The sequence below is a fragment of the Marmota marmota genome, unplaced genomic scaffold, assembly GCF_001458135.2.
Source record: "Marmota marmota marmota unplaced genomic scaffold, marMar, whole genome shotgun sequence".
Taxonomy (NCBI): domain Eukaryota; kingdom Metazoa; phylum Chordata; class Mammalia; order Rodentia; family Sciuridae; genus Marmota; species Marmota marmota.
In genome coordinates, this window is record NW_026000241.1 from 3501951 (window position 1) to 3516544 (window position 14594).

A 14594-nucleotide genomic window follows, 5' to 3' on the forward strand; every position below is an offset into this window, starting at 1 on the left:
GCTGGAAGCATGAAGTCACTGGGGTTATGACTTTGGGATTTATATTTTGGCCATGGAGAGTAGAGCTCTCTCTGCTTCCTGATTGCTATGCCATGAGCTGCTTTCCTTCTCTAAACCCTTGTGCCATGATGTTCTGCCTCATCTCAGGACCAGAACAATAGAGTCAGCCATCTATGTACTGAGACCTTGGAAAACATGCGCCCCAAGTCAACTTTCCCTCCTCTATGTGTTCCTTGTCAGGTCTTTTGATCAGAGCAGTGAGAAGGCTGACTAAAACCAATACTAGAGGTGGGATCTCCAGATCATCACATGGTGGTTCCATTACTGAGCACAGAGTGTGGTCCAGTGTCAGAGTCAAGGACAGGCATTCCAAGGCCTTCTCCACTCTGAAGGCCTCCACCACCTCAGTTCTGGTGGTCAGATATGGACTCAGTAGCTCAGCTTCTGCCTAAACAAGTTGACACTTGCCAGCTGAATCTCATAGAAGCAGGGAGTAGAATAGTGGTCACTGGAGCCTGGGAAGTGAGAGGGGGAAATGTGGATCACCAGGTACCAGGTTACAGTTCCATGCATGGTGTCAGTTTTGGTATTCAGTCACACAGTAGGGCAACTCTAGTTACCAATAATGTATTGCATATTTTAAACTACCCATAGGGAGCGTTTCAATAATCTCAGCACAATAACATTATAAATAAATAAATTACAAATATTTGAGGTGATGGACTTGCTACGTACCCCAATAGGAGCATTACAGAATGTATACATGTAATGAAACTTCACATCTCATCCTGGTAAATATCTACAATTAGTGTTTTTGAACAATTATTGTGTTGATAAAAATTAAACATAAACTCCAATTTTTCTTCTCAGTATGAAATGTCATAGAAATGTCTTTTCATATTCTATGTAGTAATTTACAAATTTTGTCAGCCTTTGTGTATTTCCCCTTCATGGGTTCTCATTGTTTTTCTTTTCTTTGCTCTTATTTTTTTCCCATATAGATGATCCTTGGTAGGTGTCTTGGCATCAAAAACATATGATTGCTTTTGTTGTTGAGAAATTTTTAATTTTTTAAAATTATTTGTGCTCTTCCTCAAGGAGATATGATTGAAGATGAAATGCCTAAGAATGTTCCCAGGACCCAGGCAGGCAACACAGAGCCTGATTCCACCACCCTGTGCAAAGTTGGACTCATGGGCGCCATGTCTGACCTGCTCATGGTGGCTCCAAGTAGGCCCAGGAAGGATTGTTAGATTCTTTTCTACTATTTTACACTCTTAGGAAATCAATGCAGCTGATGGTTCTTGACGCATTAAGTGATTTCTCCCTCTCTTCTCATCCTCCTTGTTGCAAATCCAAAACACACAATTAGTAAACATTTGATGCTTGAAGGAGTGTGAAATGCCTCACCTGTTTTCCATTTCACAGTTGGTTGTCACTCTTGTGTTTTCTACAGGAAGACTGCACCACCCCACCCACTACCTGGGTCCAGACAGTGCCTCACATGATAGAAACACAAGTCTTTGTGCCTTTTGAGTTGGACAACATGATGATCGATTTGGGATACGAAATTTATTGCCTGGAGGGATTCCTCAAGAATTGAGTGTTTCTGTGAGGGTGATTCCAGAGAAGATCTGTGTGTGGGTCAATGGGTGGGTGAGGACCATCGATCCTGAATGTGTGTAGTAGGGGGAACCTCCATTGTCAAGGGGGTGGATGTGACAGGGAGAACAAGGGGAAACTCTCGCTGGGTTTTCCTTCTTGAGCAGGGCATGTTCTCTCCTGCTGCTACCCCCAGATCTCAGACTCTAATTTTTTCAGTCGGGGGTCTTATTAGTCTTTATTTGGACCAGGGGCTGCACCCTTGACCTCCATGGCTCTGCAGCTTTCACCTTCTTGGGTAGAGTCACAAGATTGGCTCTTCTGGCCCCCAGTTCACAGATAGTCATGGAAATACTCAGCCTTTGTGATTTTGTGGGTCAATCTTCTATCTAATATCTACATCTCTAACTATCATCCTCTGAGTCCCTCTCTTGTCTCGTCTTTGTTATTTTTCTCTGGACAACCCTGACTAACAAAACAAAGCACCTGCTTTAGGTGATAGAACATGTGCTGATATGATGTGCTCAGAGAGTAAGAAGTTGCAAAAAAAATAAAGAAAAAAAAGAAGTTGTAAGAGGCTTATGAGATTCTACTGCTTCTCCTTTCTTCCCTTGTTAGGAGAGTGGGCACCTCTCACATAAGGGCTGTTTTTGTGGCCCCATTCCCAGACTGATGCCACCTGTGGAGCAAAGAACACAGGACAGGGCAACATCCCCTGAAGCCCCATGCAATGTCACTGGGACTCCTCTTTCTTCATATGAAAGCATGGGAATTTGAGGCACTGTTTGTTATGAGAGAAAACATGAACCATACCACCCTTTCATTGTGTTAAAAAATATTTAATTGTTTACTACCAGCCAGCTGGACACCGCAGTTACAAGCTTGTTCTAGTCTGCATCGCTGGGTGTCATGCAAATGCGAATTAAAAATTAACTGTGAAGATGGGTAGAGAAGGTGGATAATCAGTACCAAAAGTCCACGTTTCCTACAGCACAGTCTGGTGACTATTGTCCTCGATATCCTAACATATATTTTATGTACAATTAGAAGTGAGCAGCTTGGGGACTCCAAACACATTTTAATTACCCTGACTTGTTCAGTACATAATATATGCATGTATTGAAATATCAGACCACACCTAATATGGACAACTTCAATATTTTAGTCAAAACTTAAAAACTTTGAAGGAGATTAAAATATTAAACACTCTGAATGACAAGTACATACTGAATACATGTACTAAATTACACACTCTATCCCATAAATATATACAATTAAAGTTATAATTTATTTAAAAAGTTAAAGATTAAGGCTTTGCATACATTTTTAAATGCAATCATGGTCACTATCTTCTGTTCTCTAATGATTTATTTAAAAGCCTATAAAATGCAATTAATACTAATTATTGGTGTTACCAATTGGTTGAGGGTTCTTTTGTTCAATTTAGAGAGAAATGATAGAGGCAAAAAGCAGCTCTCTTAGTGTTAGCAGCTCTGAGCTTTGAACACCAGCAGCTCTCAGGTAGCAAATCCCCTCATTGCTCCCTAGTGGCTGGAGGAAGCAGCTCTTGGCAGTTCAAAGGAGTTCTATGTTGCTCACTGGCTACTACTAGCTGCTCTTAGTATTATTAGCTTGTTGGAGTGTGAGCAGTCTTTTGTGCCACTTGATCTTACAGCAAACTTCTTTTTTTACTTTACTTGAGACAGATATAATTACTAAGCAAAATGAACCATCTGAAAGAATCTCTTTTAGAACCCATGCTGCAGCATAAGGGGAAGTTATACATGCACTGACCCAGTAATGCTAGAGGAAGGTCAGTTGTATAGATAAAAAGGTCAGGCTCATGCATAGGCACAGTGTCTAGCTGGCTCAACCCAGATTTTCTGCTCACGGGTAGGGAAGGCAGTTCTCTGGATTGGAGTGAGGAGAGGTGAAGCAGCTGCAAATGGGAGGAGTCATCCAGAGAGGCTGTAGACAGAGACATCTGAGAGGGTCAGTGGTGGGACATCCCAAGCTTTTCTAGTCTGTTGGGGTGTTGTGGGATGTCCGATGTAGCCACAGGGTGTCACGAAGGCAGCCTGAGCCAAAGTGACAGCTCAGTTGTACCAGAGCAGCCAGACATGTGGGAGGAGCCTGGCCCCTGATCAGCAAAACAATCATGTGTATGTAAAATGCAGGATCACAGAAACAGCAGAAACACACCTTCTCAGGGAAGGTCAGTGATTTCTCTTTTGGCTACTGTATCCAGCTGATTCTCCCATTAACCATCATAAATTGCAAATATCATAGGTGTCCTATGGTTTGGATGTGAGGTGTCCCCCAAAAGCTCACCTGTGAGACAGTGAAAGAAGGTTCAGAAGAGAAATGATTGGGTGGTAAGAGTCTTAACCCAATCAGTGATTTAATCCCCTGATAGGGATTAACTGAGTGGTAACTGAAGTGATGGGGTGTGGATGGAGGAGGTGGGACTTGGGGGCATGGCTTTGGGTATATATTTGTATCTGAGGAGTGGAGTCTCTCTCTCTGCCTCCTGGTCACCATGTGAGCTCCTTCCCTCTGCCACACGCTCCATGATGATGTTCAGCCTCACCTCCAGGGCCAAGGAATGGAGCTGGCCTTGTATGGACCAAGATCTCTGAAACCGTGAGCCGTCATGTAAACTTTTCCTCCTCTACAATTAGTCACAGCAGTAAAATAGCTGACTAAAACAATAAGTCACACATGGATTTACACACCCAACCCACCGAACACCATGGCTGATTATGCTGTAGGGGATCTGTGTTGGTCGTGCTGACCATGTATCTGACTGGGCGCTACTTGGCCCGGGGCCACAAAGTGCTGGCCTGGGAAAAGGTAAAAATTCAAAATTCAATGAAACATTTCTACTCAATGCCATCACATTACCATCATCCTTCAGTGAAAAGAAAAGTAAGTTTTTTACTTAATATCTCTATTACTTTCTGAGCTCAAATGGTTCTTGTGATCCAAAGTACTGATCCATAGAAAGAAAAATTATTTTTAAAAAGGAAAAACTGGACTTCATCAAAATTGTATAAATTTTCTCATCAAAAAGACCCTGCAAATTAAGTGGAAAAGGAGTCCTCTTGTTATAAAAAGATAGATCTATGTGTCTGATAAAGAAATTACATCCTCTTATAAATTGTTTATGTGGAGTGTGTGTCTGCCTATAAAGGTGAGAGCAGGTTTCAGAAAAGCAGGACCTGGATTTAATATATTCCCAAAGTCACTTTATACTCCAGAGGTCAGAACATCAGGACACAATGTATACATGTAGAGAAACTTCAAGTCATACATCCTAAGTGTGTGTAATCTGTGTTGTAAAAATGCAATAAAAAATTAAAAAGCAGTCAATGAAATCAATATTGAATGTCACCGAAAAAAAATTCCCTTCTAATATTTCATATAAAAATGTTCATTTTTTTGTTCTTTGTGTATTTCCTTTTTTGAACTTGTGAAGTATTATTCCCTTCACACTTTTCTCTAAATGAATATTCCATCTGACCTAGGCATGGTGGCCTATGCCTCTAATCCCAGTGGCTTGGGAGGCTGAGGCAGGAGATCATAGTTCAAAGCCAGCCACTTGCAACTCAACTCAGTGAGACCCTGAGAAATAAATAAACCAGGATTACATTTCAATCCACACAGATACCTTGTCAATCAACTTAATTAAAGGCCAAGGCAGGAACACCTGGACAGAAGCTCCTGGCCTCTTGAACCTGCAGCAAGTGGGAGGCTGCTTTGTTCTTCATTCTTTTCTGATACCAGCTCATGTCACCCTCTCTTTGCACTTGGGGAATTTGAACATTTGCATCAGGCACCTTCCTCAGGGCCTTTGCACTGGCTATACCTCCAGCCAGGCACAGGCTTCTGCAGATGGTGGCTCCCATCCTGTCTTCCTGGAGGTCTCTTTTCAAATGCCACTTATTGGCCTGTCGTGCCTGGACACCCTGTGTAAAATCAGACTCCCTCTTGACCTTCTCATTCACAGTTGCTTTTTGCCCTTAATAGTAACTGTTACCATTTGGCTTGCCACATGATTATTTCTTCCCCTCCTTATATGTGCTTGTATTATTTCTCCTATTGAGGTCTTAGGAATACTTGCTTTCTTAGTCTTGGTCCAGGATTCAGTAGATATTGCCTGGAACATGATCACCACTCAATTAAACTTCTTAAATTCATAAAATAAATTCAAAATTGAATACATAATCTGTTGGGTAAAGGTGAGGGTAGGACTGGGATTCTAAATCAGAGATGCTTAAAAATTCGTGGTGCTGATGAAAAACATGCCTCTATACCTTGACATTAAAAAAAAATAACTCACCTAATACAACTTTTGTTGTAAACATTAATGTGCACGTGAGTGAACTGCGTGAACATTTACTGTACCTTCATTTTCATTTCATCTTTTATGTCCTAAACTCTCTTCAGTGCTCATGAGCAAAGGACGACTTGAGAAATAACTTGAATCCTGCCCTGTTGAGCCATGGCAAGGAGCACAGGGATTTCCCCTACAACCATCTCCCCATCTCCCTTCTTACCTGGAATGGAAACTCACAGTGAATCACTTATATTTGGTTATACAATAGAAACCAAACTAGAAGAGAGATCAGCAGAGTAGAATAGCACATGAGGGAAGGTAGGCAGGAGGGAAAAGGATGGTACTGGGAATAAACTTGATTGGATCAGGTTCCATGCATATCTGAATATGTCCTAACATATCCCAATATCATGTATAATTTTAGTGCACAACAACAAAAAAGAGGCATCTATACACACTGGAATATTTCACAGCCTTCAGAAAGAAGAGACAGCTGTCAAGTACAAAATGTGAAAGGACACACAGGGGACACTCTGCAGAGAAATAAGCAGGCACAGAAAGACCAACACTGCATGGTGTCACTTAGGTGAGGAAACTAAAGGAGTCAACCCTGTAGAAAAAGAGCAGAAAGGGGGTTCCTGAGGGAGTCTTGGGAGAGAACTTCCGTTCAGGGCGTCATGGGGTTAAATCTCTGGAAGGCGAAAGAGGGCCTGAGAGGGAGTAACATGATGAATTCTCCTGACCTTAACCCCCGTCTCTTGGGAATAGAGAATCTGCTGGAAAAAGAAACGTCCTTTGCTATCACAGAAGCAGAGTGTGGCATAGAGACCCTGATTAGCTGACAGGCAAGGAGGAGGGAGGTTGAATAATGGGTCAGACAGGAGAAAATTCTAGTCTTCTAGAGCAAGCAAGGTGATAATAGTTTATAATTGTTCACTATGTATTTTCTAAAACATTAGAAGGGAGAAGTTGAAACATGCTCAACAGAAGAAATGGTAAATGTAAGAGGAACTCAATTGGCCAATTATCCCAAGTGGGTTAGTATACCTTTTATGCATACATTGAATTACTTACCACATTGTGCTTCATAAAAATGTACAATTATTAGATGACAATTAAAATATCAAAAGAAAGCAAACTTTGGTCAATATACCAGTCGTTCTCATAAATAAATTCTAAATCTCTGTGCGACACATTTACCAGAGTCTTACCCAATTTGGGGAAAGAAAAATCAGAAATATCCAGCTTCTTGTCTCACCTAGCATAAAGAGAGCTGAGAACACTTGCAAAGAACAGAGTCCAGGTAACAAAAGACAAGAACCAAATCTTTAAAAGACACAATTTACCAAAACTCACAGCATGAGAACTAACTCACAATCAGTAGAAAGTTGAACAACCCTGAAAAGTCTTTGGGAAAGTACCTGTGGGTGCTGTGACCTTCCCATCAATGACTTTGCTCTGTGTGTCTATACTCACCAACATCTTTCAAGGTAATGGAATCAAAACATGTCAGAAAAAGCACAGGTTGGAGAAAAAGAAGTACAAGTGTATGTAGAGGTGGGACTCCATGAGTGGAGCAAGCATTGGGATACTCTATCTGTTACCTCTGCCACAAGGACTACTCTCACTGGTTTGCAGTGAATAATATTAATATAATAGCTCCTTAGGAAAAATAGGAAAATTAAAAACCAATGAGGGAGCTGTATTTAGCTCACTGATAGGTATGTGTCAGGATGGGGCCTGAACCTGCTGAGAGTTCCCTCTGTCACTGAGCTACATCCCAGCCACTGGCAGAGTTTACCACACAAAGCACATCACTGTTCACAATTCCCCATAGATACATGTATATGAACATTTTTAAAAAGGCAAACAGGAAGTGGGTAGGAAAAAAAAAACATTCTTTTTTGAAGCCATGCAAAAAAAATAAAAAATAAATAAAACCTGGAATAAAAACTGCCCAAATTCCCTTTACTTAAGGAAGGAAAGAAAGGTCTCTCACAGAAAAATTGTAATATGGAAATTAGCTGATGAGAAAATGGATAAGTACTTTCAGTGTGTGGAGTGAGGAAGTCCTGGCTGAGTGAGGTTCTTCAGCACCCTCATTTCAACTGTTCAATTCATATTTTCCCACAAATATCTGGCACGAGAGATGATGTCATGGTACATGTGGCTCACAAATCACTGCTGCAAGGTTGCCAGCATTCCTAGTCTGGATCATTCTCACCAACACAAAAACCAACCCCATAGAGCAATGGCACAAAATGGCCATAAATTGGTTCAAGACAAAAGAGTCGATGGCCTCATACAGCATCGTGGCTGAGCCCCAGAATCACAATGCAGAGACTCTCAGAAGCAGGCTCTCAGGAGAAAGTACCCATGAACCCTTGGAGCATAAACCCAGATGGAATAGAAAGAAATGGGAAAAAACCTGGAGCCCTAGCGAACGTATTTAGAACATATAAGACAATAAAACAAAGCAATGTAGAAAATTTTTTAACGAATTAAAATGGCAATATTTAATATATGTGATCCAAGAAGGTGAGCCAAAATAGACAAAGAATAAAGGTCAGGAAATTATGACACGATGCTTGAGTCCGTCAAGTGATCACACCGTCACCTGAATGTGTGCAACGTTGTCAGTTAAACTTCAATAAAGCAGGAATGAAGAAGGATCACAGCTACAGGAAAGTGTCCACCATCAAAGGAAGTGAAAGTAGAAGGCAGTTGTGCCCTGCAAGGTGACCTTTTGGCCCCTTGCTGGCCACACATCTGACTTCCACTTCATTGGACAAATATTTACTGAGCATAAATTACTTACCAAGAACCATACTGGGCCCTGGGACTGTAGCTTAGTGGAAGAGCAGTTGGCTAGCACTTGTGGGACATGGGGTTCAATCCTGAGAACCACATAAAAAAGTAAATGGATAAAGCTGCGGGTGGTGGTGCAGGCCTGTAATTCCAGCCACTGGGAGGCTGAGGCATGAGGATCACAGTTCAAAGCCAACCTCAGCAAAAGTGAGGTCCTGAGAAACTCAGCAAGACGCTGCCTCTAAATAAAATACAAAATAGGATTGGGGATGTGGCTCAGTTGTTGAGTGCCCCTGAGTTCAATCCTGAGTACCAAAACAAACAAACAAAACTAAAACAAATCAAATGAAGGCATCCAATCTACAACTATAATAAATAAATAAACAAACAAACAAAGAAATAAATGGGAACCATACTAGGCACTGTAGTTGGAAAGGTGGAAAAAATACAGCTTTGATATTTTATGAGTCCATATTTTGCATGAGTCCATAAATTCAATAATATTGATTTGACCAAAAGGAAGAGAAAATCTTTGAGTTAAGTTTATTTGCATCACTTCAGAAATGTAAACGAGATGCCAGACAACATTTTTACAATACCATAGTTACACACCCCATCACTGCTGAGCATATATAGCTGACACAGAAGATTTGATTCATAAATAAGCCCACAACAGGCCCAGGCATGGAGGCATATGCCTGCAATCCCACCTACTTAGGAGGCTGAGGCAGGAGGTTCACAAGTTCAAGGCCAGTGTGGGCAGCTTAGTGAGAGCTGGTCTCCAAAAAAAAGGGATTGGGGATGTTGTTCCATGGAGCAGCATTGGCCTAGCATGTGTCAACCCCTGGGTTCTATCACCAGAACAGAAAAAAATAAAGAAATCCAGGAAGACAAGCACAGCACATTCTTGCTCAGATGTTCAGCTAACAAAAAGATTTCATAACCATAGTTTCCAGGAGTTACAAAGAGTAGGGGGGATAGTGGGATAGAGGCCCAAGAAAGAGGATAAAATCCAGTTACACAAGAGAAGAATGTTCTAATGTTCCACATAACAGTGGGGCGACAATAGTTCACACTAATTTAGTATACATTTTACAAAAAGCTAAAGGAAAAGAGTCCACATCTTGACAATAAAACAAAACAATGAAGTTAAGAAGATGGAAATGTTAATGACCCTCTTTTTTATCATTATTCATGGGCACATGTACTGATCATGACAGAGTACCTCATCAATATGTGCCATTATTCCCAATCAATAAGATACATACATAAATGAAAAAAACAAATAAATATTGCTGATGACAGAAAATGCTCAGTTGAGTTCATACAAAGTTAAAATGACTGTTTAGTTAGTAAAAAAAAGGTGGTACACTATAGATCATATTGAGCAATTCCTAGGGCAGGAAAATCCCAAAGGAAGATGCAAAGAATGAGTTGCCTTGAAATGCACCAAGCACAGGTAGCCACAGCTGGTTGGAAGGGGTGAGGTCTCTGGTCTCCAATATGGTGCACACTGTGACTCAGGAGAGATGTGCATGGACCCTTTCTCTGTGAGGAACCATCTTGCTGAGGACTCTCCCCAGGGCCACCTTGATGTCCCTGTTCCTCAGACTGTAGATGAAAGGGTTCAGCATGGGGGTGACCATGGTGTACATCACTGAGGCCATCAGAGTCATCCTAGAAGACAGTGTGGCTACAGAACTGAGGTAGACCCCAAGGCCAGTGCCATAGAACAAGGAGACCACCAGGAGGTGAGACCCACAGGTGGAGAAGGCTTTGTACTTGCCTCTGTCTGACGAGATTCTCAGGATGGAGGAGAAAATCTGAGAATAGGAGAGGAGGATGCCAGTGAGAGGGAAGACACCCAGGACGATGGTCTCGGAGTACAGCACTATGTGACTGATGAGGGTGTCAGAGCAGGCGAGCTTGAGGACTGCAGGAAGATCACAGAAAAAGTGAGGGATTTCTATGTTGGTGCAAAGCGAGAGCCTCAAGATGCTCAAGGGCCCAGGCAGGGCACCCAGGACACTGACCAACAAAGACCCCAGAGCCATGAGCAGACAGAGCCGCGGGTTCATGATGTCCACATAGTGCAGGGGGTGACAGATGGCCACAAAGCGGTCATAGGCCATCACTGTCAGGAGCAAGTTGTCCTGGCAGGCAAAAAGAAAAAAATAAACCTGTGAGACGCAGCCTGCAAAGGCGATCCCTTTGCTGTGAGTGTGGATGTTCCTGAGAGCCTTGGGGATGGTGGTGGAGGTGAAGCCAATGTCGGCCAGGGACAGGTTGGAGAGGAAGAAGTACATGGGCGTGTGCAGGTGGGAGTCTGAGATGGTAGCCAGGATGATGAGCAGGTTCCCCAGCACAGTGACCAGGTACATGGCCAGAAGTAGGCCAAGGAGGAGGAACTGAAGGTCAGGGTCATCTGTGAATCCCAGGAGGATGAAGTTGCCTGTTTGATTTCCTCTTTCCATGGTGCTGGTGTGTTTTCCCAGGAGGAAGAGAAGGAACTCCAAATTCACTCCAAATAGGGATTCCCCAGGATGACCCCAATGTCTATTATTGACACCTTGGGAACTCAAGAAATCATTTGTTTTGTCTTATGATCGGGTCTCTTTGCTGACAAGTTGCAGTTATCATTGTTACTCGAAGATATTGGCTCTAGGTCAATGGTTCTCCATTGGCTGTCACCTGGGAACTTGCTAGAAATGTGCACCTTCTGGCTCTCAGGACCCAGAGCCTCCCATTCTGGGTGCAGGCCCAGCACTCTGTGTTTCAACAAGCCCCTGGGGATTCGGAGGCTCACAGCCATAGGAGGACTGAGGCTGCAGTGCCTGAGCCTCCCTAAGCATCCTCCCTCCCCAGCACCCCTGCTGGCTGCTCTGGGGTGTTCTGCCACAGGCACATGGGAATGAGAACGCCCTAGCTCCAGGCAGGTCTGTGAGGCATTGGAGGCTTGTTGTTTTACTGTGCTGCTTTTCTGGAATTTCTACGTGTGTATCCCGACCTTTGGTGGCCCTTCTGCTAACACACATAAAAAACATTGCTATCATTAAGCCTTGTTTCCATTTCCTCTGAATTACCACTTTTCTTTTATAAATCCAACCAACACGGGTTTTTCTACATAAAGAAATCCTAGCATTTCCAAATGTAAAAGTGAATCTTTTGGGTATTTTCCACCATCTGATTCTCATCACATCCACTTATTCCACCACGTGGAAATGGCTCTTCAAATCCTGCCCATTCTGGACACTGACATTCTTTCTGCGTTTTCTTTGTGGCAAATGTAGTTTGGATCAATTTTAATTTCATATGTTCTTCTCTTCAGATGTAAATGGCCTCTGTCAGTTTTTAAAAATTCAGGTATATCCTTTGTCACATTCTTATAAATAAATGACTAAAAATGACCGTTTATCAGGTTGTGAGATCTTTGGTCCCATTTAAAAAAAATGACTCTCTTCATATTTGAAAGTTGAGTATGACAAGTCATTTAGTATTATTTCTACTGTAAAATTATTTCTCTTACCTGACTATAGTCATACATGAATTTAAGAATGACTAAGCTCTTTTGTAAGAACAATATGTCTGGAATTTTATTAAAAATCCCCTCAAATTTATAAAACAATCTGGAAACAACTGACATCTTGCAATGTTCAGATGATTGTTCCAAGAACAGGAATTGACCTCTCGACATTGCATTTCTTTTGTGGGCAAACTTTTCTGCAGTTTTTTTAAAAATGAAAATTAGATTATGTCCATTACTTGTAAATAATATTCAGTATATTTCAGGTTTAATGCTCTTAAGAATAATTGTCCCCACATTATATCTCCACCATTGCTATGATATGCAGAAATCTTTTTATTTTCTTCATTGATGAGGTGTCATGCAATTTTTCTTGGTTTTATCATTAATTTTATGATGTTTTCTAAAAGTCTACTTTGACTAACTAATATTAATTTGTAACATGTCATCTCTCATTTTGTTTTCATTGATTGGTTTCCAAAAATCCAGATCCTTGTGAAGGTTTTGTGTAAGATAGGGAATTCTTCTCCTTTTTCCTTTCTTTTAAGGGCATAACCCTAGAGTTTTGTCATCTAATGTGATGCTCAATCTCATATTAAAGTGTTCATATTCAATATATAATTTTAATTTCATTGACATGCATTTTTTATTCCTGGATTATTTTGAGAGGCTATATATAGATATCAATAAATGTGTCATGGTTAATTAACTATTTTAAAAACATAATGTTAAATTCAGTCTATATATTTTCAAATAAATTTAAAACATTTGATGTGTTCAGGAGACAACTAAAGAAATCATAAGTATATAAATAATATAAATTTTTACAGGGACATGAATTACCCTTGAAAGTGGAAGCATTTCTGAATTAATTTTTTTTTTTTTTTGGTACAAGTAAGAAAAGAAAACACGAGTGATTGGAACTCTGCACTGAAAACATCTGAAGGAGAAAAAATGACTTGCAGATAGTTAGGACGCAAAAATAACCTTGTTGGTTACAGTTAGTACATTCATAAAGTCTTATGATAAATTATAGAAAGACTAATGCATTTCTGGGAAAAGGGCAGAGAATATTAAAGATTTGTGAAAGGAAATGTATAAAGAGTATGAAATGCTTGAGATTTTCATTCTTACCGTTTATGTATGAGGGGGAAATGAATAACAAGATCCCATTTTCTCTAAGAAGTCCTTGTTAAAAATAGTAGCAACAAAATTCCATCATGAGAAAGACAAGTAACAGTTCAGACACTGCTATGAGTGGACACTTGGTCAGGCATCAGTGCTCTTCAAGGTCCAGGTGAAGCCACTCACTCCTGGCAGAGCTCAGCTGTGGATGAGAGGATCACGGGGCATATTTACCATTTCCAGGCCTGGGAGGTTGAATTCTCATGAATGCTCATTAAATTAATTGTTGCAGTGTTGTCTATTCTCTGAGCAATTGAGTTTCCATGAATGAGGATCCAACACTAGAAAGGTAATTGTGCATGATGCTAGTTTTGCACCTCTGGGACCATCTTGTTTTCCAGCTATGTCTGTCCTTCCCCTGGGGCTGTTGCCTCATGATGTCATTTTGTCCCTGGACTTGATCTCTACTGATGATTGTCCTTCCCAATGAGTATTTCCTCAAATGTGAGATGGAGCTCCTTGGTCTCTCCCAGGCATGAGCAGGCAGTATCCAAGCCCATATGAGTCCTGTACCTCAAGTGGGAGCTGTGCACAGGACGCATCCAACTCCACACACAGCTCTTACAGTGACCTTGCCCTTCCAATGACCTTGCCAAATCTTCTGTGTTCACCATCACAAGTTCAGTGCAGACGAAGTTCTGGGCATCTGGTTAGGGAAGTGCTTTGAGAGGTGGGTTGGCCCTACAGGACAATGTTTCCAAACAAGCTGGATACATGGTCCTCAGTTATCCAGGGAAGAGAGTATGGACCATCTTTAACAATTCATAAGGCACTGATCTTTATACCCCAAATCGAGCATTTTAAAAAACAATTCCAGAAAATGATAATAGTAGGACTCTGTTTAGAGTGAAGCAGTATTGAATGGGTGAGTCCTCACCAGAAGGGAGGACCTACTATGGGGTTCCCAATGCCCAGGTGTTCCAGTTGCCACACACCTGGTCCACACTGTGTTCCTGGATCTACTTCCCATCCTTCTCCTCTCAGGACGAGGCCATCCTTTGCTCTCACTTGGTACAGAGACACCAGTCTCTACAAAAGCATCCAATAGGAAATAGCCTGTTGAAACCTAATGTTGGATTCAAAGAAAGGAAATCATGGAAGAGCTCACAGAGTGCAAGGTGCATGACCCCTGTTTGG

The 14594-nt window shown here is 41.4% G+C and overlaps 2 protein-coding genes across 7 annotated transcripts in view; both read right to left on the reverse strand.

Moving 5' to 3' along the window:
* LOC107145002 (adhesion G protein-coupled receptor E2-like) overlaps positions 1-14594 on the reverse strand; it is a 452375-nt gene that overhangs the window by 237161 nt on the left and 200620 nt on the right. The window lies entirely within an intron of this gene.
* On the reverse strand, positions 6055-11223 carry LOC107144993 (olfactory receptor 7C2-like). Its single transcript, XM_015488847.1, has 2 exons — positions 10309-11223; positions 6055-6141 (listed from the first exon to the last, which is right to left on the reverse strand). Exons 1-2 carry the CDS (start codon positions 11221-11223, stop codon positions 6055-6057), a joined length of 1002 nt encoding a protein of 333 aa, XP_015344333.1.